This window comes from Solanum verrucosum, unplaced genomic scaffold, assembly GCF_900185275.1.
Source record: "Solanum verrucosum unplaced genomic scaffold, falcon-dt-bn FXZP01000151.1, whole genome shotgun sequence".
Lineage (NCBI taxonomy): Eukaryota > Viridiplantae > Streptophyta > Magnoliopsida > Solanales > Solanaceae > Solanum > Solanum verrucosum.
In genome coordinates, this window is record NW_026020202.1 from 2,483,796 (window position 1) to 2,509,628 (window position 25,833).

Sequence of the window (25,833 nt, forward strand, 5' to 3'; positions counted from 1 at the left end):
CATCCCAAAAACTCATAAACACAACACAAAAGCTAAAAAAAGGAGAAAAATAGTGAAAATTCACAAAAGCAAAAAAATGACCAAGAAGGTTAATAGAGGAACTAGAGAAAAAATTGTGTTGAAACTAATCATGTTGTTGAAAGAAAGAAAGAAAAAAGTTATACTTTCTGTGCTAGTGGTAACTCTTGGTAAGATTGTGCTTATGGGAAAAAAAAGAATTATGGGTGAATGTTTTAAATCAAGGAGTTGTGTTCAACATAAGTGTAAAGTTTGAGCTTTGATTTTGTACGTATTAAAGTTCTTAGAGAGGTGTAGTCATTATTTTTCATATGCATCCTATCCGTCCCCTATATTACATTACAATCAAGTTAAGTCCTACTTGATATTAGACTAAAAGAGCTTGGTTTGGTGCAGTAGTACATCAAGGATAAGCCTATGGTACATTATTTGTGGCACATGAACTTTATTTTGAGAGATTCATTCGATCTTGAGTCCTTGAGTGTTATTAAATTATATAGGGACTTTAAGTAGGGGGGAGGGGGGATGATGGTTAGATATTCAATGAATTTTATGAGCTTATTTGATGTGAATTTATTCAAAGTTAGATTAGGCGTGGATATATCTAAATTGTGTTGTTTTATGTACATGTGAAGAACAATCCGACTTGAGAACAAGATAAAGGAATCAAGGGAGAAAAACATAGAAGAAATGCATCAGATGAATTATGAAAAGTTGTGTGATCGCCAACCTAAAGTTGAGACCGCATAACAAAGGCATACGCAAGAAGCCAATGTCAAGGCGATGAGATTATTTGCACCATCAGAATCCTAGGTGTGCGACTGCACATAAGCCAACAAGATTCTTTCAAGTCGGGGCAATTTCAAGATTTCAAAAGAACACAACGCCATGCTATATAAGGTTGAGACGCGTTTAATATTAGGTATCTTGATATAAGGGGGAGAGACAGAAGGTCTGAAAGAATGCTAAGAATGGAAGAGCTACTCCAATCCAAAATGAAAGTTGAGATTGAGAGTTTGATTGTAATGTTTTCTCGCTTTTTATATATTTTTGTGAATTTTTCTTTTCTAATGGACTAGATGAAAATAATTTTTTTTTCGTAGGGTGTTTTTATAGACAAGGTATTTTGATGATTTATTGCAAATTTTAACTTTTGTTTTTATGCTTGAATTGGAAAGGTGAATTGAATTGCATATCATTCACTACTTTATTTAATCGTAGAGAAATTTGTTAGTGAATATTTCAATAATATCTTGTTTGGTTCCAATCTGTGAGTCGTCTAAGTAATCGTATGAGCTTGTCAAATTATCAATTGAACTAAAGAGAAAAATATACGAAAGACATTTTCCTCGAGACTTAACCATTATAGAGTTTTTGCATATATTTTCAACGAGATTCTAATTAGTTTATTACATAGAATTTAGAATTGAAATAGGAATCTAAGCTTCGAGAATAATCTAAATAACTATTAAATTCGTAGAATCAATCGAACCTTTGAAGTTAGATTCTCAATAATTATCTTGCACATATCTTATCTACTAGTAAAATTACCCGCGCTTCGCGCGGGAATTTAATATCACAGAATTTATAAAATAATACTTAAAATCTATCAGTCATTAAAATGAAAATACTATATTATTTTACATACAAAATTACGTAGTAACAAACTTTAATAATGTAAAGGAAAATGAAAATTATAACATCTTATCATTTATTCTTAATAACATAAGCATAAATTTATGACTCTAAAAAAAATACCAAGATCTCTAACATAAGCAAGGGTGTCAGTGAGCAACTCAATAGGAGCAAAGTATACGAATATTTAATTGTGCAGAAGATGGAAAAAAAAAGAATAAGACGTTCAGAATTTTCGTTGTTTTAAAATGAGAGGAAATCCCTCTATTTATAGACAACAAAGGATAGTGTGAACAAATATTTGTTGTGCCTTATCGAAAAGGTCACAACTATTTGGAAAAGTTATAACCCTTCGGAAAGATCACAACCTTTCATAAAAGTCACAACTTTTCATAAAAGTCGCAACTCTTCGTTGAATTCACAACTTTTCATAAAAGTCACAAAATAAATTAAAAGGGAATCCTGATTTGTGGTGGTGCCACGTAGGCGGGCATAAGGTTCTCTTATATATATATACTAGTAAAATTACCCGCACTTCGCGCTGGAATTTAATATCACAGAATTTATAAAATAATACTTAAAACCTATCTGTCATTAAAACTAAAACACTATATTATCTTACATACAAGATTACGTAATAACAAACATTAATAATGTAAAGGAAAATGAAATTTATTACTTCTTATCATTTATCCTTAATAACATAAGCATAAATTAATAACTGTAAAAATACATACCAAGATCTATAACATAAGCAATGGTGTCTGTGAGTCACTCAACAGGAACAAAGTACACAAATATTTAATTGTGAAGAAGAAGAAGAGGTTTAGAATTTTCGTTGTTTTAAAATGAGAGGAAATCCCTCTATTTATAGACAACAAAGGGTAGCGTGAACAAATGTTTATTGTGCCTTATCGGAAATGTTACAACTATTTGGAAAAGTTGCAATCCTTCGAAAAGGTCACAACCTTTCATAAAAGTCACAACTTTTCATAAAAGTTGCAACTCTTCATTTAAGTCGCAACTTTTCATAAAAGTCCCAACTCTTCATAAAAGTCGTAACTCTTCATAAAAGTCACAACTTTTCATAAAAGTCAGAACTCTTCATTAAAGTCGCAACTCTTCATAAAAGTCACAACTTTTCATGAAAGGGGAAGGCTAGTTTTGGCAATAAATAAATTTAAAAGGGAATTTTGGTTTGTGGTGATGTCACGTAGGCGGGCCTAATACTGATAGCATTATTGCTCTCGGCATCAATTGTCTTTACTTATAATTTAGTCTATAATTATGGTTAAAAACACAACAACTTCAAATTTTAATCGCTTGAAATAATCAGTAACAAGTTCTGTTAGATTTTACTATTCATATCAATCCTTGCAGAGACGATCTTTATAATATACAATTTTTGGCTAGCGAAGTTAAGTTATACATCGTTTTGTACTTGTCAAAGAGTTTTCTTTATTTTACTTATTAATCCTTATCTCTCAATTTGCGAAAGTCATATGTCATTTTAAAACCGATTTACCGGCAATGCATAGTCCTCGGTCTTCCACATACAATAGATACCAAAATGGATTGAAAAGACCTGATAAATTTACTTTGAATTGATTCAGAAAGGTAATATGACTCTCGCAAAGTTAAAATATGTTGTTAAAAATAAAGTACAAAGTTATGGAAGTATTTTGTAATTTATGGCAAGTTAAAGCAAAGGTGTATTTGTACCATTTGTTTCCATATATGGGAGGGAAATAGAAATAAGAGAAAGTGAAAGGGTGAGGATGGAGCACCACTGAAGAGACAAGGTACACCTCTCTTCGTTACCCCCCAAACTGTTGTTTTTTGGGCATTTGGGGATGGAGTTGGCATTTTCATCCCTTCGATTTTCATCTCACCAACACAATGCTTACCGCTACAGAAAGTTAACCGCTCCACCTTCTTGTAATGCTGCTAACTTGGTGTTCAAATCTTCCAACAACTTGTCATCTTTGCCTGGATTGCGCAAAAAATTTTCAAACACCCTTTTGTGTAGAAACTACAGGCACACTTCCATTCGGGTATGTCTACAAATTTGAGATTATTTCAATTTTTCATGTCTAAGCAGAGAGAGGGGTTTGACATTTTATAGGATTGTCAAGTTCTTGAAATTTATTTTGTCCTAAAAAGGAATTAATTAGCATTTTCTGGCTTTGTTTGGTTGGTTTTTTGCTGCATCTTTCTGGTTTTAGTTAAATATGAGAGAGCAAACAGCTTGAAGAAGAAATTGATTACTCTTTGGATATATAATTTTGTGCTTTAATTAGTTTGAAGTTTCATTGACAAAAGTGCCCTTTATCCTACTGAACCTGAAGATGACGAATTGAGTGAAGCTTTTCAAAAATTTGATAGTTGCTGCATCTTACCATTAGCACTAAGTGTTAAAGAGCTCAACTTTCTATTGATTGCTTAATTATCTGTTTATATTATGATACACCAGTTATTGACCACATATATGGATCATTTATGTTCTTATTTCTATGTTGATTGCGTACGGAGATAAGATGTTCTGACAAGGGGTATTACTTTACTACCTTGAAATATTCAATTAGTAGCATTCTCATGAAAGATGAACATTTCCAGGCATGTTCTCAGGTTGGTACTGCTGGATCTGATCCAGCGTTGGATAAAATTTCACAGTTCAAAGATGCCTTTTGGAGATTTTTGAGGCCCCACACTATACGTGGGACAGCACTAGGATCCGCGTAAGTGTTTATTATGTGTATGATATGAGCAACACTTTGGTTAACTTGTGTTAACATGATTTCTTTGGCAGCTCATTGGTTACTCGAGCGTTAATTGAGAATCCAAACCTAATCAGGTGGTCATTAGTATTGAAGGCCTTTTCTGGTCTTATTGCCCTAATATGTGGGAATGGTTATATAGTGGGCATCAATCAAATATATGACATTGGCATTGACAAGTAAGTGATTGTAGAATAGAAGTATTTGTTAGGTATTGATTGATAGATTGTTTCTTTGTTACTTTAACCTGCAGACTACTCTTGCAGGACAGGATTGCAACCCATAAAATCTCAGCTTCTCAATTTGATGATGCAATTCATATATTTCTTTGATTACTGTTTTTCATAATGTTTTCAGGGTAAACAAGCCGTACTTACCCATAGCTGCTGGAGATCTTTCAGTTCAGTCTGCATGGATCTTGGTGTTATTGTTCGCTGTGGCTGGCCTTCTTATTGTTGGGCTGAATTTTGGCCCCTTCATTACTTCGCTTTACTGTCTTGGTCTCTTTCTAGGTACCATTTATTCAGTCCCACCATTTCGGCTGAAGAGATTTGCTGTCATAGCATTCCTAATAATTGCCACGGTATGCTTATTTGTTGATGTATTTGTTTGTTTCTTACTTCTCCTTACAACACATCTTGCTTTTCTGATTTTTTTGAGAAGTTCTGCATGTGCCGAAGTACCTCCATGGAAAAAGCAATATGCTTGATATCGCACTTGAATAAACTGTGGACATCGTATTGCAAATGTGAACTTTCCTTAGGGCAATCTTTTGCTGGTATAGGAAAAATGTTTGGTGTTTTGATGGCTAAATTCTTCCGTTGAATATGAATTATGATTTACCTCTTCTGAAGTCCCTCTTTTTATGCATTTCGTTGGCTGAGACTTCCTTAATTTGTGTACTACTTAGACATGATGCCTCAATAATTACAAGTACTATCTGAAAAGTAAAAACAGAGCCTTGAAACTTTTGATGCCTTTGGCTTTGGCATTGTGAGAAAAAGTGAACAGGATACAGTTTGTGCTGAGATGAAGTCTAAAGTTTCTGATTGTAGGAGAAGGTGTAGGGCAGATGGTGGTAGTGTGTTTAGTGCCTAGTATTATTTTTCTTTTACTTTTCTGTTTGGATATATTTGCAGTTAGTTTTAGAGGAGATAGCCAATTGAACATGACTATCAGCCAAGTGTTAATTTGAACATCGTGGCTACCTACGGCATATTAAGCTCTCCTCTTACTGTAATGGGGTTCATATAGCAAAAGGGTTCTTCATCATGAAGACAATTGTTAGCATGGCTTGGTGATGGTGGTCTGGGGGACATGACCACCTGTGGTACCCGCTGTTTTTCTCCTTGGCTGGTGCTCTCTGAGAATTAATTTCAAACCCATAAATAAAAAGGGGCAACTTTCCCAAAGTGACTCCAATTCAACATTGTGGTGCAGCCTAGTACCCTTCTTCCTTTTTGCGTGCACACCCTTTCCATCATTGAGTTAGGAATTTCTAGCAGCTTCTACATGTGACTGCTAGAGGCCATTTCTAATAGAAACGACTATATTATCTTGGTCCACACTTATTGCCTTTACAGAGGTATGTGAATTCTCGGAAGTCCAAAGCTTAACCTAAGCACCTGCTTCTCGCAGCTGTTCATAGTTGCATCTGTAGATGTCCTCATCATTAGTTGCAAGCAGTGTAAACTATGGAACCACTTATGTTGTAATGTTTCAATCATATCCTTTTCAATGGCTTGATCCTCTTTCCTATCAACAATTATTTTGTTGAACCTTACATTACCTTCTGTTTCTGCAGTAATCATCGACTCTGTTTCTGCAGTAATCATCAACACTTGAAATATAGGATAGAGCTATCAGGGCAGTTTCTACGTTTTTCACTGTTTGGGTATTGGGAAATAACGCTGATTAACATCTAGTCATCCATAACCAGTCTTAAGTCTTAACATCTTCTCACAATTCTGAATGGTTAATGTATGCAGTTATTCATTGTATTTTAAAGTTTTGCGGTGCATATATCTTTTTGCACGGGCCAATAAATATCACCTGCTTTGAGTTAAGAATGTATTGGTCACACGGAATCAAGAATTGATATGCATTGCAGGTGCGTGGATTTCTCCTTAATTATGGTGTGTATTATGCCACAAGGGCTGCTCTGGGGCTAAGCTTTGAGTGGAGGTGAATGCTTTCTGTCATACACTCTATTTATATGAGTAGATGCATGTTGCCTTTTCTCTCATCTCTCTGTATATTTATTTGTCTAAAGAAACAAAGCCTGTCAATTAACATATAATTATAGCGGTTAAGCGAATTTCTTCCAAAGCTAAAAGGGCATTTAGTTATATATGAGAAATAAGGATTTGATAAGAGCAGTAGGATCTCTAGTAGTCATCAGAAGGTAGCTACACCCCAGCATTTGCCTACTTTCCAGTCTTTCCTTCATGTTTCTAGAAGCTTTATTGTTATTGTTGTGGGATAATCACATCAATTGTGGGGATCCTGCTGAGATCCTAAAAGGTACTTAAGGTTTCAAGTAATATCTCTTTATTTTTTCTATATTTTAGCTGTAAGTTGGTGGCCTTTTGGTTTAAAAGTAGGTAGGGTTTGACCAAGTAAATTACAATGTAATCCCTTCTATATTTTTTATAATTAAGAAGATACCAGCTTTTGTTCTGCCATGTTTGCTAGATTTGTAAGGTCTTCCACTACAATCAACAGAGATTTCCTCTGCTGCAGTATCTTGTATAGACGTGGGAGCTTCCGCTCTGTAGTTACTCTTTCTTTCCTCTCTTTACCTCTTCCTTTGCAAACCCAAAAAAGATGAAGATTGGTATATTTGCTCCACAGAAGAACAGTACTGTATTAGTGCATGAATATACACTGATGATCTGACCAAAGGGAAAAAACCCTCTTTTAAATTAAAATAATTTTATCTAAGAAATTTTGAACTTAAAATTGATTGAAACATAAATTAATTTGTAGGGAGAACAGTTTAGGATTAAAAATCTAGTAATAATCAGTTCATTTTTAGCGTTGACCGTTTAAGGGCATTTCACCTAGCTCATCAATTACTTATTTTTTGCTCTAGCACTTCTAACCAAATACTTAGTTGCTTATAATAAAATTCAGCTCAGCACCTCTTAAAGTATCAGCTCCAACGCTGAAAGAGTGCTTTTAAACTACTTTTGTTTCACTATGCCAAATTGGCTCTAAGCCAATAAGCAATTCATCGTCTATAATACTAATTCCACTTCATAATTAGTTTTACACTGGGTTAACATTTCTTCTACATACTTATTATTGATTATCTGATAAGTAAAACATATTTCACCTGCAGCTCACCTGTTGCATTTATTACTACCTTTGTGACTGTGTTTGCACTAGTCATTGCCATCACCAAGGATCTACCAGATGTGGAGGGTGATCGCAAGTAAGTTGTAATACAATTTTTGAAGAAATTTGCTACTTCTTTCCCTACTTTAGTTGGAGGTTTTTATGACATTGAATTTCCTCGATGAAAAAGTTTTAATTGCTTTATACCTGCTGTCAATCTATTTCTCTCAATCCATGTTGCCTTACTTGATCTCCAATATTTTGGTTACAACTTTCAAGTGATTCACCCCATACCCCATTGCTGATAGACATTTCTTCCACCGCCTTATTTTATGAAAAGAGTTTTTTTCATGATTTGCCGTTGAAATATTCATACAGTTATTGGTGTTATAATTTGTCTGGATTTGTGGTTTTAGAAAGAAAAAAAAAAAAGGAATGTGTCTAGATTCAATTGATATGGTATACTAAATTAATCTGTACCTCATTACAGAGAATAAGTACTTACCTTATTGTAAGTAGAGGATAATTACTACTAGATTAAAACTCCTATAGAAGGGGAGATCCACTTGTTTAGTGTCAACAACTAATTCAGTAAGAATTCTTCTTCTTTTTTAGCCTCTTTTTCATAACTGTTGACATCTACAGAGTTCCTCTTTTTCATATAATGTACTAATCTAGGTTTCAGATATCTACCTTGGCAACAAAGCTTGGTGTGAGAAACATAGCATTCCTTGGCTCTGGTTTATTATTAACAAATTACATTGGTGCTGTAGTTGCGGCAATATACATGCCCCAAGTGAGTGATTTTTTTGATATTCATGTTATGTTTGATATGGTATTGACATTTTCTTTAGGGAAAGAAGTCTCACAAATCCTGATTTTGCTCTCCGTCAGAAATGATTAATAGCATAATTCTCTTCATCGCAGGCATTCAGGTGTAGCTTGATGATACCTGTACATGTCATCTTAGCATCGTGTTTAGTTTTCCAGGTACTTTGTTTGAGATTTGAATCTGATCATGATTGCGCGTCAGGGAGAGACTTACCTAGCTTATTTAATCACTGCTCTGTCATTTTGTTAACACTACTTAATGCTGTGTTGGATAATTCTATTTTATTTCAACTCTATCGACTATCGTGCATTTCTTCAGTGGTGAAGAACATGAATGAACTTGAGAGAAGTATTCTCAACTTCGCTTGTGTTGCTTTGAGATACTATGGTATAATACACTGTTCAACTATTTTGTAATTTTTAAATCCATTGTATAGCTTGAAGAAGCTTTTTAATGCAGGTAAACTGTTACTCTATCTTATGATGTCTCTGGTTATACAAGGAAAACCAAACGTGAGCAATGATAGGATTTGCAAATAGTTCTAGATTCTAAACAACAGTTCCAAAAGCTATCTGCCGTTCCTTAATTTACTTTTGTCAGTTGAATAAATACATTTTGGCTTCTCTCAAACATATGAAGATTAATTAGCGTTTATGCCTTTTGATTGATGTTTTCATTATCAATTATATTCTGGGGATAGTGCTATTGATTTAGCACTTCCTTCGTGGAATAAGCTGTGGTTATCAAGTTAGATGTAAAAATGTTTTTTTATGTATTTGCAGGCATGGTTGTTGGAAAGAGCAAATTACACCAAGGTAATTTTAAGTTTTGCATGTTTGTGTGTATTCTACTGGTAAACAACTGTAGTTTGCAAGGTGTTTAATCACTTTGTACTATCTGATATCTGCATTTTTGCAGGAAGCAATCTCAGCATACTATAGATTTATATGGAATCTTTTCTATGCGGAGTACATCATCTTTCCTTTCATCTAAAATCTACTTGATGAAGGTTTTTGTTCGATGGACCTCGAAGAAATGCAAGTTTTCTTTCTGGTTTGCAAAGGAAAATTGTCTATAGAGATGGGGGGGGTGGAGAATTTATTTATCCTGTTGTTGTATATTCTTAGGAAATTCATCAATCTATTCTTAGGAGATGGAATGCTTCTTGTGTGAGTCAATTTTGTCTATTGTAACACCCTGTATCTCCATACCAAAGGAAGAATGAATTTGTTCAACCTCAAGAGGATAAGGTGGTAAGTGGATAAATATATGGGAAAAGGGTCAAAAACGGAGAGCATTTTTGTTCCTTTCACATAGTTTAAGGGCATTTTTTATCCTATTCCCTAAATATATCAAGGAACCAATATATGAATGTTTTTGAAAGGTTAAAATAAGGTTGGAGGTCAATGGAAAGCTTAGCATAAATGTTGAAGGGTGTGCTGCTGCGATTGATTGTTTCAAATGAGTGTATCTACCAATCTAAAAGGAATTACATGGTGTTCTACCTATCAAATTGAAGCTCTGTGAGTCTTTTTTCTAATACAAATTGTTTGTCATTTCGAGTTTTAACTTTCGAGCAAAAAGTTATGGCCTTTTTACTGAAGGGTTGCAGAGTTATATATGCATTTTGCATATCAGACCTTAGGCTGTATATTGTGATATGTGGGCTGCATTTTCTAGCGTATTTTGGTCTAGCAATTGTGAACATTCTGTTTAGAAAGTGTGTTGCATTCATCCAAATGTTATAAAACTCTAATACTGATATGCTCAAATTACATCTTGCAATGAAGTATAAAGTGATTGTTATTCAAATATAGAATTTAACTAGGTTGGGGTCGATCCCATAGGAAATATGGCTAGAAACTAGGTCAATGCAATTATTTAATCTTCTAGTCAATTATTTTCAGAGGGAGTTTTATAGTAACAATCCACAATTTATCAAATATTTGTTTGAATCAATTATTAGAATGGACTCGGACAATATTTCTCATGATTTCACAACTCAGCAAGTATATTGTATTGGTGATGTATTTTGATGCTTAGCATGCAAAATGATAAGTTTGGTATATTTAAATGTTGTTCAGCCCTATTTAGATGAATGTCATTCTAAATACCTTTTGGTTTTTTTGAGTGTTTGAATTCTAAGCCTTACCTCTATTTCAGATTAACTTTATATTTTACCGCTCAAGTCATTAGACGAGGGTTGGTAGATTCGAATCTCCGTTGTTAATCTCTTTTCTTGTTCTATACATCTTTTATTAAGCAAGTTAAGAATTAAGACAAGTAATAACGTTTGCAACCGCTACAAAATAATCATTACAAAGAGAATAACAATAATTGTAGGGTAGAAGATAAAGTATGTAAGGTAATCGCTCTATTCCTATTTCCTAATATGAGCGTCCTTCGTACAAGTTAGGAAAATTTATGTGCCACAAAGTTCAATTCTTGATAAGAGGATTCTCTTTATGGGTATGTTATACTTTGATATAATTATTATTGAAATAATATTATAATTTATTAAATAAGTAATTTTAATATATAGTTTAATCAAAATAATAAGACCAAACATAAGAAAAAAGGTTCAGCCGAAAACTATTTTTTAACTTAAATAATGTATTATTTTTTTAATATTTGAATTACAATCATATATATTAAAAAAGCTTTCCTAAATTATTTTCCGTTGGGAAAAAGTAAAATAATGTATTGTTATTTGAAAGTATACCCACTTAACCACAGAATCAAAGGATATGAGTTGTTCAAGCGGGGTAAAATTTTTTATTTATACTAATATACCTACCGTATATATAATGAATGCAAGATGTTAAAAAGGATAATCCACATAAGGTAATAAATACTAACCTAAAGTACCCACACGAATGATCACTCTTGATAAAACACAAAAGGCCCCGAATGCTTATTGTTTATCACACGTTGTGTTTTGTATGGTTTACATACAACATAATTTTATATCTACTTATATTTATTTTTCAGTGCAGAACTATATATATATATATATATAATCTAACTTTATATTGATATATACTATATTCGTGCGATATGCGGTTAATTGATGTATGTAATAATAAAATAGATTTGTAGCACAATTTCAAAATTCAATTTTTAGTTGTAAATAACTAAATATTGATATTAATTACCTATCTATGGTTTACAAATTATTATTTTTACCTATCTATGAAATTAAAAATCTTTTAATGCACAATATTTTCAAATCTTCAAGAATAGAAGGAAAATAAGTGAGCACAACCACAACAATGTGTTAAAATCTTAAATTACAAAAATGTTGGTTTTAACATGAAGAAAATATATAGTTTTCTATACTAAGTATTGTAGTTAGCGTGAACTCGACTTTGATGGATCTATGGCTCAAACTATATAAAAAAATTTTGTAGTTAATATTAATCAATAAAGGAAATAAGACCAACCATAAACTTCACTCAAACAAACATTCTCTCCTATTTATAAATTAAGGGAAAATATTCAAGCAATTACATTTTCTAGTAGATATGTATGAACAAACTTCACACAACTTAGATAACCGCAATTATAAAAATTTAGAAGCGATCCCACTAATTAAATCACATGAATAACACCAAAAAGAATTTTAAAATTAAACAAATTAATTTAACTATCATTGGAGGCAAAAAATGTCCTTGAAGCAACTATAAAGAAGTAGTAAAAAAGACTTGAATCAATTCGCCGCATTTATTTTTAATATTGCAAGTGAAAATACGTCTTTTTCTATAATATTTGCCTGATTCACATTCATATTTCTAATTTATTGAAGAAAAAAAAAACTTAAAAACCGACGTCCAACATGCAAGAAAAATAAGTTGAAAGGCTAAAAAATGTAATGTCATACGGTAACCTCTAAATTTTGGTCTAATTTACCTTTAAACTTAAAATTTAAATACATTAGTTTAATAATTAAAATTAAAATTTTAGTTTAACTTAAATTCAACCTAATAACTTTCAAAAAAAAAAATCTAAAAAAGATAAATTTCAATGGGTTACTCATTGAAATTTGGTTGGTTTACTTTTAAAATAAAAACCTTAAATAAAGGATTTCCTTAAGTTTAATTTTTTTCTTCCTAGTGTTTAGGAATCACCTGCATGTAAATTATTTTTTATTAATTGTAGATTTAATTTAATCTTTGAATATATAGATAATCATCACTATAATTCAAAAAAGTAATTTATCAGCTTAAGTGTAAAAACTTATCTAAAAAAAATTTCTTTATTTTAATTTATCCTCATTTTATATTGTTTTCTGATAAAATAATATAATATGGGATCAGAAGAGTAACACAACATAATTCAAATATTGTTTGTTTAGAGAAAATCTAAAGAACTTGTGATTATTGAAATCTTAAAAGATCTGATGGCAGAAGAGAAGAGTAAATACTAAAAATGGGACTCGTTTCTTCATGGCTCAATAACATTCATCAAAGCTTACTGTTGTGGCACTCTTCATACATACATACTTCTTTGTCTTCTCACTCGCATATGTCTCCCTTAGTTCTTCATAATCGCCTGAGTCTCAATATTGTATCATCATTTTGATTTAATTTTCACATATCTACAATTGCAAGCATGTAATATGACACAATTTTCTCTAATGCAATTTCTTTTTCCGCAAAAGCCACTAAGACACTTAATTTGCTGTCAAAATTAAAGGTTAATTCCAATCCAATTTTACCTGGATAAAATAGGAGTTCTTTACACAATGGAGAGTAAATTATTATTTTCAACAATTGCAAGTGGATGAATTTAAACTTTGTTGGAGTTTATAGTACCATTTATTTTCTTACCGTAGGGCTTTATATAACTTTTGAAATTAATAATTCCGACAGTTATTTATTTAATTGGGCGGCTTAAAATTTAAATTTAAAATTCAAAATGAATTGTGTGTTAATACTATTTTTAAGCTAACACGTAAAAGTGGGAAAAAATGTTTTCAGTTTTGTTTTTAAACTTCACTAGGTAACTTATAATCGTTCTAAGCTTTTGAACAGCCTTTTCACTAATCGTCTGTTATAAGAAAAAAAAAATTTAGTAGGTTTTAAGAACATTTCAACAGAAATTAAATGATTTGACATTATCACATATCTCAAAAATTTTAAATATATAATGAATGATTAAAAATATTTTGATATCTAATCATTTTTTATCTTTTACATAATTTATCATAATATATGTTTGATGATATAATTGTCTTGTTAAAACTGAGTGATGTTTTTATGTAGCGATTAAACATATTTTTTTCCATTCTTTTGTACATGAAAAATATAGAACTGATAATTTTATGGTTAGAATAACTCCTTGTTAAAAACAAATTATATAAAAGTTTTCGATAATAAATATTAGTTATAAATAAATTAAGACCGTTAAAAATGTATACCACAACAACATAAATAAATTTTCTTAGAGACAATCTACTTGTCTGAGGTCAAACGTTCACCACTTTTCGTTATTGTTACTTTGTTACTCTAACAAAATTTATAGAAGGAGAAAAATAAATTTGAAACAACAACAAAATAATATTGTTGACCCTTTTAGAAATTCATTATTTATTAAATTGTTGCTCTGAAGGCCCTTCTAGATGCTTCATCAATGCAACTTTACGACTTTTTCAGAAATGTGTATGTATAGTTGTTGCATTATGAAAGTATAAGTAAATCAAAATGTTGGATTCTAGACTCATGTTAAAGAAATATTCTCGAACATTAAAAAAATAAAAATGAGTCTAACCTAGATAACTCAAATGCTCAGCAATGGCTTAGGACATAAAGGACAACAAATCTATGTTAATAGACATATCTTTTGTAGCTTAAGATATTACTTTTATTTAGAGCAGGTTTTGTTTCAAATTCTTCAAATTAAACTTGCTAAAAATAGTCATAACTCACACCAAATATGTTTAGTAGAGTTGAATGAGAAGGAAAAAAAGAAAAGCATTAAAAGGACGAAAGTTTTGTCCAAGTGAGATCATATACATACCAAACGAAAAATAATCAATACAATTTTAAGGAGACAACAAAACAGCGAGAAAAAACATACATTAAAGAGAGTAAATTATGAGATATCCAATGATGATAATAAATCATTCTAACCAGAGAAGTTCTCATGTTTTAAAATAACATACCTCAGGAAATTGACTAACACTTCAATCAACTTTCAATCCTTAAAGTACTCATAATATCCAGTGATAAATTTTAGTAAAAATAGATAACAACAACATAAAAACAAAAAATATGGGCATGCAAAGTTATTAACTCTCATAAGATTTTCTAAAGAACACAAAATCTCATCATTGTATGTGAAGAAATGACGTTGTTGATGAACAAATGAGAGATTTGTAAGAGTTTTTTTGTTGTACCTTCAACAATTCCAGTAGAGAAAACTTGCTTGAATACTCAATTAACGTTTGTTATTTAATATGTACTAACAAATACTTATAATAATAATATTGCAGAAACATAAACAACAAAATTTAAAGCATGTACTCAAAAATAACAATTAATAATATAAGCATAAATTAATGACTGTAAAAATATATCAGGATCTGTAACAATAGAATGAAACATAATGGAAAAAATCGAGCCCACTAAATGCACAGTGTCCCCTTAAGAAAATTATTCCCCCCTAGTACCCTGAGATTTAAAGGAATAGATCTTCTTAGGAAAGAACGATTATATTCACCAGTGTATTGATACAAAAAAATGGTGTCAGTGAGTCATGCAACAGGAGCAAAGCATACAATTATTTAATTGTCCAGAAGAAGAAGTAGTTTAAAATTTTCATTATTTTAAAATGCGAGGAAATTCCTCTATTTATTGACAACAAATGGTTATTGTGTCTTATCATAAAGGTCACGACTTTTCATAAAAGTCGCAACTCTTCATAAAAGTCACAACTTTTCATGAAAGGGAAGGCTAGTTTTGGAAATAAAATAAATTAAAAGGGAATCCTAATTTATCGTGGCGCCATGTAGGCGGGTCTAGGGTTCTCTTATACATATATATATGATATTTCTTATTTATTTTTTTGGCAATCAAATTTTAAATTTTTAAAATAATGACTAAGCTATCTATATTATTTTTTTAATACTTTTTATATTTCTTATTTAATTTATTTGGCATTCAAATTCAAAAAATTTAAATTTTAATTGTGAAAATAAAATATAAATTTTAAGAAAATAAAAACAAATAAGAAATTTAATTCACGTAAACTAAACAGATTGTTTAGTTAGTGTGTTTTTCTAAAGAGATAATTTTAATTTAAAAGTTTTTCAATTTATATAGAAATAGGAGTGTAATGGGAAGTTTTAAAACTCCTTATTTACTTGGATAATTACTTTATTTTTAAAAATAACGATTATAATGCCCTATTTAGGTCGATGTTTTATTAAAGTTACAGTAAAACCTCTATAAATTAATACTCAATAAATTAGTAATCTCTCTAAAGTAATATTTTTCTCCAGTCCAGACTTGGGCCAATGGAAAAAATCATCAATTTCGATAAGATAATAAGATAATATATTTCCAGAAGACCTCTATATAAATATATGATCCCATTAATATCATAAATTAATAATTTTTTAAAAGTACAAATATATCTAAGACAATTTAGTGAAATATGATTCTATTGTGTTCAGTTTTTTCTTAAAATTTAAATACAGTTGAAGCTCATCTCTAACTTTTCTTATTGCATCCAAGAGCTCTGGTGTTGTCTTTTCGATATGCACCGTAAAATTGTGAAGAGTTCTAGATGAGTTAAGTGTTTTCTTGCGCGTAACTGGTTCCAAAGGTATAATATCATCTTCAACTTCATCATCAACATTGCTTTTTCCAATGGTATCCATAATTTCTTCTAAGCTCTGGACCTCTGAACATGTATCACTTTCACCCAAATAATCTAACAGGTTATTGACATCCATTTTATAGTGGTAACCGAGATCATTAGTCATGACCTCAAGTTCATGAATGATGTTTTCACAAGTGGGTTCACTCAAATTCTCTGAGATTGCATCCCCCAAACAAACTTTACAGTGTCGAAAATAATTTGCTATTGTTTCTTGCTGAACATTTGTTGTCCAAGCAAGGATAGCAAAATTGATATCATACAAAACATTAATCTTTGTTGGATCAGTTTGTCCCACTTCATAGCCTTCTAATATCCTACGATAAAATCTATTACGATAATACATCTTGAAAGCTTTTATTATCCCAGCATCACAAGGTTGAATTTTGAATGTCATGTTGGGTGGCAAGAAAAACAATTCAACATTTTGTAGTCCTTCTATATTTCTATTATGGGATGGACAATTATCTACCACAATCAAAACTCGTCTACCATGCATTTTGTGGTGAAACCAACGAGTATATTCATCAAAAAGCACACTTGTCGTCCATGCTCTTTTATTTGCACGATAGTCACAATTCAATATTATTTTTTTATGCGAAATCAATAAATATGATACATAAATTAGTAAGATACAATGATTTTGATATAATCAAAATTAACCTTCATTAAATCTCAAACCATTCTTTAAATTAATAAATATTAATTTGTCGATTGAATAATATCTCTATAAATAATAAAATTTCATGGTCCCACCTATATTAATTTATAGAGGTTTTACTATATTATTGTTATTATTATTATTATTATTATTATTATTATTATTATTATTTATTATTATTATTATTATAGGTTATATTGTCTAATTTGCTAAAAAAATATTTAATTTAAAGGGTAATTAATTTTTTTTAATTTTCTGAATAAAATTTTAAGAAAATAAAAACAAATAAGAAATTCAATTCAAGTAATTGTTTAGTTGGTGTGTTTCTTAAAAGAATAATTTTAATAATTTAAATTTAAATTTTTTTTAATTTTCTTAGAAGTAGGAGTGTAATGGGAAGTTTTAAAACTCCCTATTTAGTTGGATAGTTACTTTATTTTTAAAAATATAGATTGGAATGCCCTATTTATGTCGATGGTTTTTTCAAATTATTATTATTATTAGTATTAGTATTAGTATTATTATAGGTTCTATTTTCTAATTTTCTAAAAAAATATTTATTTTAAGATGTAAATAAATTATTTCTATTTATATAAAACTTAAAATATTAAATATTATATTTAAATGATGAATTTTGAAAGAAACTTCCAAATGTGGGTTTACAATTTGAAGATATCTAATAATGTTAATATTAAATAATAAAGTTTAATTACTTTAAAATATTTTCCCCAAAAAAAGGGAATCTCTCTCACACACACGTTACATCATAATATGTTGTTGTTGTATTCAAATGAGGGTTTATAATTTGAAGATATCTAATTAGATGTTAATATTAAATAATAAAGTTTAATTACTTTAAAATATTTTCCAAAAAAAAAAAGGAATCACACACACGTTACATCATAATATTTAAAATTATTTTAAAAATAAAATAATAATTTATTATTTAATCTTATTAAATATAATTAATTTTAATTATTTTTAAAATCTATTTTTTTATGGTGCTGACATGTGGTGTTTTTCACCTCTCCTATATATATATATATATATAGACGATAGTATTTTGAACATCTTTAAAATTAAAAAATTTGTAGTGTGGTGACTAAAGCTCTCACAAATCCATGCGGTGCCCGGGTTCGACTTTGGGAATGCGCGTTTTTTAAAAAAAAATTATTGTGGCCTGCTTGACACTAATAATTTAATAAAAGACGGAATGACTTGAGAGATCCCTATACTTGTAACTGTTTGTCAGTTGAACTCTTATACTCGTTACATTGCCAAATGAACCCTTAAATATGATGAAACTCTATTTTTTAAACTTCTCTGACCATTGACCGAGTTTATGTAACATTAAAATGGTTGAGTTGGACAAACGCATTATCACACGTATTTTGAAGCAAGTGAATAAAAAAAAATTATTTTAAAAATCTTAAAATTATAAGACAACAATAATAATAAATTTACAAAAAAAAATCAAGAACTCCTTCTTCGACCACCCCCACCCCTTCTCTCTTCTTATTCTTCTTTAGCCCAGCCCCAGCCCCACCTTTTTCCTCTTCTTTTCAGCCCCAGACCCCACCCACCCACCCACCCACGCCTCGCCCCTACCCCTTTTCTTTTCTTCTTCTTTAACATACACTTCATTAACATAATCATAATAAAAAGCTTTTGTTAAAAAATATCTCATTCACTTTTTTAAAAACTTGATTTTTCAAGATCTATTGCTTGAATTTACTTATAAACATTTTTTTTTTGTCAAATTGAAATTTTCTTGATATATCTTTTTACCAAATCTAAATAAATAGAACCCAAAAGCATGTGTAAGAGCTAATTATAATCTATCACATTTTGTCATTGAGAAAAAATTTGAGTGTGAGGAAGACAAAAATGATAATTTTTATTTTTGGGGTGAAGGGCAGAGGGTGGGGAGGAAGAAGATGAAGAGGGAATATGGAAAATGAGTAGTGAGAGAGACAAAAATTGCACCTTTTTAAAAAAATATTTTTTTTTTTTAAAATATTTAATTTATGATGTGTCATTGAAAAATAATGATAATATTGATGTATCATTAAAAAATGATGTGGAATTTTATGTGTAAAACGAGTGTAATACACGCATGCACACACATCTGATGAGAAAGAGGTTTAAAATATTGTGTTTGAATTTTAAGGATTCAGTTGGTATAGTCAGAAGTACAATGGTCCAACTTACAAACGGAGCCAAGTACGAGGTCTCCCAGGTCATTCCGCCTTTAATAAAACATGCAGCTACTTTTATGTGATTTTCTCATTTTTCACTTTAAATTAAACTTTAATTTCGTTTTTTTAAAAAAAATAATATAAAATACCATCGAATCCCATCAACTATTTTTCTGTGATTTCCTTATTTTTACTTTAAATTAAGCTAATAATATAAAATATCATCGAATCCTATCAACTATTTTTATGTGGTTTCATTATTTTACTTTAAATTAAGCTTATGTGATCTCCCTATTTTTACTTTAAATTAAACTTTAATTTCATTTTAAGAAAAATATTAATTAAAAATAGTATGAAATTCCTCTTATGATAAGGTCTAATAAGTAATAAATGATTTTTTTAAAATTTAAATTGAATTCTTTTTATATCCTTTTTTGTCTTACTAATTATATCTTTTTTTGAGTAATTAATTCAACTCTTCTTTTCTTTCTGATTAATTTATTCAAAATAATCAAAATCATGTTTTAGAAATCAATTTTTTCCTGTTATTACGATAAGCCTATTAGGTTTTCTATAAATTCAATAAAAAAGATGAGAAAATCGGCTGATTTATACTAAACAAAGAGTTCTTATATTAAAGAAACCTCTCTTGTCAAAGAGAAGAGAACTCTTTCAAAACTATTTTTTTTTTTATTGGAAGTGTGAGGAGCTTGAAGAATATTCTTTAAGATTTTATTTTTAGTCATAATCATTTATTTTGAGATGAAAGAAATAATTATATTTTTAAAAATTTGTTACTTGTTTTGCGAGCATTTAGGAATCGTATAAAGAGAGGTTTTGTTTGTGAATAATAATAATCATAATAATAATAATAATTCCATATAAAATTAATATAATTATTTCATAAATTTAAAATATGGCATTTACTCTAGAAAAATAATATGTGTTACATTTGAATTCACACCATAACTAACTATATACAAGCTTGCAACAGAAAAATATATGTAGATAAATTTTGATATGTCGCTAATGATTGCATATTTTTCAAGCTTGATTCTTACGATTTCCTTTCGTAAATATGTCATATATATGTCGCTCTCTTCCATTTCCTAACAAATAAAAACCAGGCATGAAAATTACATACAAAGTTAATAATTGTGGATACAACACCAATAATAAAAAAAATTTAAAAAAATTAAAAAAAGAGAGAAGAAGAAGAAAGAAACTTCTTGAAAAAGAGTTTCCAATGAAAAGAAGCAAAACAAAAAGTTTGAAAAGAAAGTTATGGATGAAAAAGGCAGAATGTTGTGCAGTGTAGAATATTTGCTTTAGTATTTGTAGTTAGCAAAAGAATTAGTAACATATAAATATGAAAAGAGAGAATTGAGTAATTATAATTGAAGGAGTCTTAAGTGTTTTCTTTAATTGAGTTTTATTATAAAAAGACTTAATTAGCTTTAAGAGAATGCAGCTACGTGGGCTGATTTAGTTTCAATAGGCTTTATTGTGTTTGATTTCTACATTTAATTGACCTTTTATTGATAATTCATTATATTATAGCAGAAACCAATAATTAAATGTGATTATCTTTAATATTTAGGTGAAATTTTTTGTATTTAAATTTTTTTAAAATGGTCAAAAATACTACAAAAAAAAGATAAATAGGTTTCTAGCCCTTAGAGGAATGTTAGACATCAGCATGTCTAACATTCTCTCACACACACATATATATATAGATGAATTTTCGACAATTTAATTCTTTCACTTACTATAATATATTTAATATTGTATTTTTTTTTATTCAAGTACATCACTAATTCACCCAAAATATTATTATTCAACTAAAAGAAAATATTGTGTTATTTTATATTACGATTCAACTAAAATGAAATATCATGTCAATAACAAAAAATGCACACTACATTTAATTTTTTAACCGTTATTATTACATTGCTCAAACTGCAATTTAATAATAACTAAAACTTTGAAATTTAATCTATTTGAATTTGAAAACTAGAAAGGATCTTTAAAATATATTTTTTTATATTAGAATATAGGAAAAGATTTATCTTAAATATTTAATTAAATTTTTTCTCATCGCGCAAAGCGCAAACAATTTCACTAGTTAGAGATTAATACTCAATGAAAGAGGGAGTAAATAAAAAAATCAAGAACTAAGTCAAGCAAAAAATAATTAATTAGATAAATAAGTAATAACAAATAAAGAAGAACTACCAGAGGGGGCGGGGAGGGGGTGGGGGGGGGGGGGGGGGAGCTAATGCCCTTCCACACATTAATGAAAAAGACAAAAAAAAAAAAAGGAAAAAAGAAAAACAAAAGAGTTGAGATCTCACAAACAAAGCATAAAAATTTTAGTGTTGCCAAGGGGTTTCAAACCCTTGGCGCCTCAAGTTAAACGTTAAGGGCCTGTTTAGAAGGACACCCTGGTAATTGGATTTGGTGTAATTACACTGTCTTGTCCTGTTTGGAAGGACATGTAATTACTTGGTCAGCAGGTAATTGATGTAATTGGCAGGGGGTAATTACACTCTACAATTCACAGACAGAGGTTGTGAATTGTTGGTAATTACATGGTGTAATTACCACATGATTACTTTTTAATTTCTTTTTTTTATTTCTATTTTTATTTTTTTGTTTAAATTTTTTTTAATTCTGTTATTTTAAGTTCTTTTTTTTTTTTTATTATTCTGAAAAAATTTAAAAGTTTATTTTTTATTTTATATTATTATATTTCATTTTCTTCTTGTTCTCAACCTTACTTTACGTGATTCTATGTAATTTTCTCGTATTATCTATTTCTTTATGCCATGCTTATTTTCTCATTAGCATAATTTTATTAGTATTCTAATTTTTAAATTAAAATAGAATTTATTGTTAAGTAAGGTTATAGACTTACGTTTTCTTTATTAAGAAAAAATTAAAAATAAATCATATTTATTGCTATGTTGAAATTTGTTATAAGAGTATTATGTTAAATTTTTTGTTTTGAATTTATAACCTATGTTATATTTTCAGTTTCATTTGTTTTAGTAATATTGAATTTACATTGCACGTCATTTTTTAATTAGACTTGATAATTTATATATTTGTCAAACATTTAATAATTTATGACATTTTGTTTATATATTATTCTTTTTATCAAACATGCATTTCACAATGTTCGTAGAAACCTCATACTTTTAGTTGTTACGATCAATTCAATTGAAATATATTAATTTGAAAAAATATAAATCAATTATTTTTTCATAATATTAGTTACAGAAAATTTGTTTATTAATTAATATATTTTCAAAAAAGAATATATATCTTATATATTTAATTTAATGTCATTTATAAAGTTTCTTATTTGTCTAGTTTAAATTTTATTAATTTTTATTTTTAAAATTTATTATAATTTTATGATTGCAATTGTGAATCCAAACAGAACATGTGTAATTACATTGTGGCATCCAAATAGGACATGTGTAATTACTATATAATTACATTGTGGCAACCAAACAGGTTAGTATAATTACTAGACAGTGTAATTACTAGGCTGGTAATTACTACCCTAGTAATTACACCAATTCCAATTACCAAGTGGCTTTCCAAACAGACCCTAAGTCTTTTGCTAGTTGCACAATTAGCCATTTTGTTCAATGAGGGGCAAAGGTAATATATAATGGATTTGTCATACATACACACATATATATAGACTAGTTTTTCGACACGTGTGTTGCACGTGATTATCAATTCAAAAAATATATGTTATAGTAAATAGTATTGCCTATTTAACTGAAGATTTGGATAATAAGTTTAGCACAAAATAATATTGCAAATTTTTTTGTAAATGTTCAATGTGGATCGTCATACATATCTCTTATTCACGCGAACCTATGAAGATGGTCAATGAAAAATTTTATTAGTTAAATGCAATAATGCATATATTTATTCAATTTGATGAGGTTCAATCATGTAATTAGTCGTATCTCAGTAATATTACCTTATAGACGATATTTGTTGTGTATTTTTCTTATCATCTAACCAGATGTGCTTTGCACGTGTTTTCCACGTTAAGTTGTTTAGATGTCATATGAACATGTGAAGAGAACAACTACATTTTATTCTTTAGAACTAATCTTTGTATAATAATTTTTATTTTATAAGTTATAACATAATAGATGACGTTCTTGTTGTTGGCTCTCATGTTTTACTTCTCGATTTACTGTATACATAAATCAAAGATAGTTATTTGACTGTCCATAGTTAACTGAGAAAAATTTCCTTTTTTTGCAATAAAGTTATAAAAAATTATATGAATAATGTATACAAGCTAAATCTTTCACAAATTAAAACAAACAATGAAGACATAGATACCAAAGTTTTCTCCATGATTTAATGAAATTTGAGGGGTGTTAACATTAGTAAAAGACTTTTGAGAATCCATAGATAGAAAATTTATTTTCGTTGTTGTTCAACTAAAGATATTTGTTGAGAGAGGAAGAAAGTTTTGTGAATTGTAGGATTTTATCATTTGAGTTTAGTGTTTAAGTTACAAAATTTCTTATTTAGATTTTCTAAATGTAAATTTTTTAAAGTTTGCACAAATAATCTCCTATTTGACTGATATTTAATTTGTGCCCCTACGGTTTGTGCTTCAAAAATACAGTCATACGGAAATTAAGTGTAATAGAATATTGATATGTTTAGGTTATTGCATGAGTTTATTATCAATGAGTTTATAATCACTTGTTTATCTTACACCCAACAAAGATGTAGTTCATATACTTGTAAACGATTTTCAATTTATTCAATCAAGCACGATTCATCCAGGAAAAAATAACAACACCGTGTTATCACATATATAGGGGCGGTGTAAAAATATGAAAAATGATTGGTCAAAAGTTAATACAAGAAAAGATGAAAGATAGAAATAATTAATGTAATAACTATGAGAATTCATAATATTATAACTAAAGAATGTTAAAGAGTGTGAATAACGTTTGTAATAATTAGTAATAACTAAGAGAATTTATAATGTTATAACTAAAGGATTAATGTGCAATAGATGCATTGCTAATAAATTTTATACTTACATAAATAAATATGACTTTTAATTAATGTTACTATTTTTTCATATAGTTATTACATTATAATTTAGTGTAGGGACAAAATGAAAATGTTTATTCCATATTACTGAATATAAAATTTATTTTGTAATTGATAAATTTTTAAATGATTCATATATATTCACATATTTTCACTCTTGAGAAGTTTAATAATTTTGAAAAAAAAATGTCCAGAAGCATATATTTACATCACAAGAAAAATTGTTAACAAAAACAAATGAATTTAGACTACTTTATGTTAACTTCATATAATGGAACATTACATACTAATGTATATATTAAGCAAAAAAATAATTATTATATCATCAAAATTATTTTCCTCAAGTACTCGAGGTTATGGAATGTACCCTCTTAGGATAGAACGATTTACTTCATCAGAATAGTGGTACCTCATATTCCGCTAAACTTCGAACTCACTCAACGACAATAAATCACACAAAAAATTTAAATGCAAGAAGAAGAGTAGGAGATTAAAAAAAATTGTGGTTGAAAAATGAGAGGAAGCCCCTCTATTTATAGTCAACAAAGGGAAGTATGAACAAATATTTTTTGTGTCTTATCTAAAATATTGACCTTTCCGAAAAGTCACAACCCTTTGGAAAAGTCACAACATATTAAAAAAGTTACAACTCACCGAAAAGTCACAACTTATCGGAAAAGTCATAACTCATCGAAAAAGTGACCTTTCTGAGAAGTCATGACCCTTTGGAAAAGTCTCAACTTATTGAAAAAGTCACAACTCTTTGGAAAAGTCACAACTCATTGAAAAATCACAACCTTTTGAAAAAAGTCACAACTTATCGGAAAAGTCACAACTCATCGAAAAAGTCACAACCTAAGTTAGGGATATTATAGTAATTTAACATTCAAGCTAGGAGTTCATGTTTTTAAGGTAACTAGTTTTTTGACACATGTGTTGCATGTGATTACCAATTCCAAAAATATATGTTATAGTAAATAGTATTTGCTTATTTAAGCGAATATTTGAATAATAAGCTTAGCAAAAAATAATATTGCAGATTCTTTTGTGAATGTTCAACGTGGATCGTCATATATATCTCTTATTTACGCAAACCTATGAAGATGGTTAATGAAAAATTTTATTAGTTAAATGCAATAATGTATATATTTATATCAATTAGATGAGGTTCAATTATGTAATTAGTCTTGTCTCGCTAATATTACTTTATAAACAATATTCGATTTGTATTTTTCTTGTCATCTAACCAGATGTGTTTTGCATGTGTATTCCACGTTAAATTGTTTAGATGTCATATGAACATATGAAGAGAACAACTACATTTTATCTATCCACATATTTTCACATTTGTTGTGAGTTTTTTTTTTAAAAAAAAAAAACTTG

General features: G+C 29.1%; 1 protein-coding gene across 1 annotated transcript; it reads left to right on the forward strand.

Moving 5' to 3' along the window:
* Positions 1–3,410: 3,410 nt before the first annotated feature.
* On the forward strand, positions 3,411–9,755 carry LOC125830051 (homogentisate solanesyltransferase, chloroplastic). Its single transcript, XM_049509270.1, has 10 exons — positions 3,411–3,707; positions 4,270–4,391; positions 4,463–4,609; positions 4,788–5,013; positions 6,541–6,614; positions 7,774–7,866; positions 8,448–8,565; positions 8,697–8,759; positions 9,384–9,416; positions 9,520–9,755. Exons 1-10 carry the CDS (start codon positions 3,507–3,509, stop codon positions 9,592–9,594), a joined length of 1,152 nt encoding a protein of 383 aa, XP_049365227.1. The 5' UTR covers positions 3,411–3,506; the 3' UTR covers positions 9,595–9,755.
* The last annotated feature ends 16,078 nt before the right edge of the window (positions 9,756–25,833 follow it).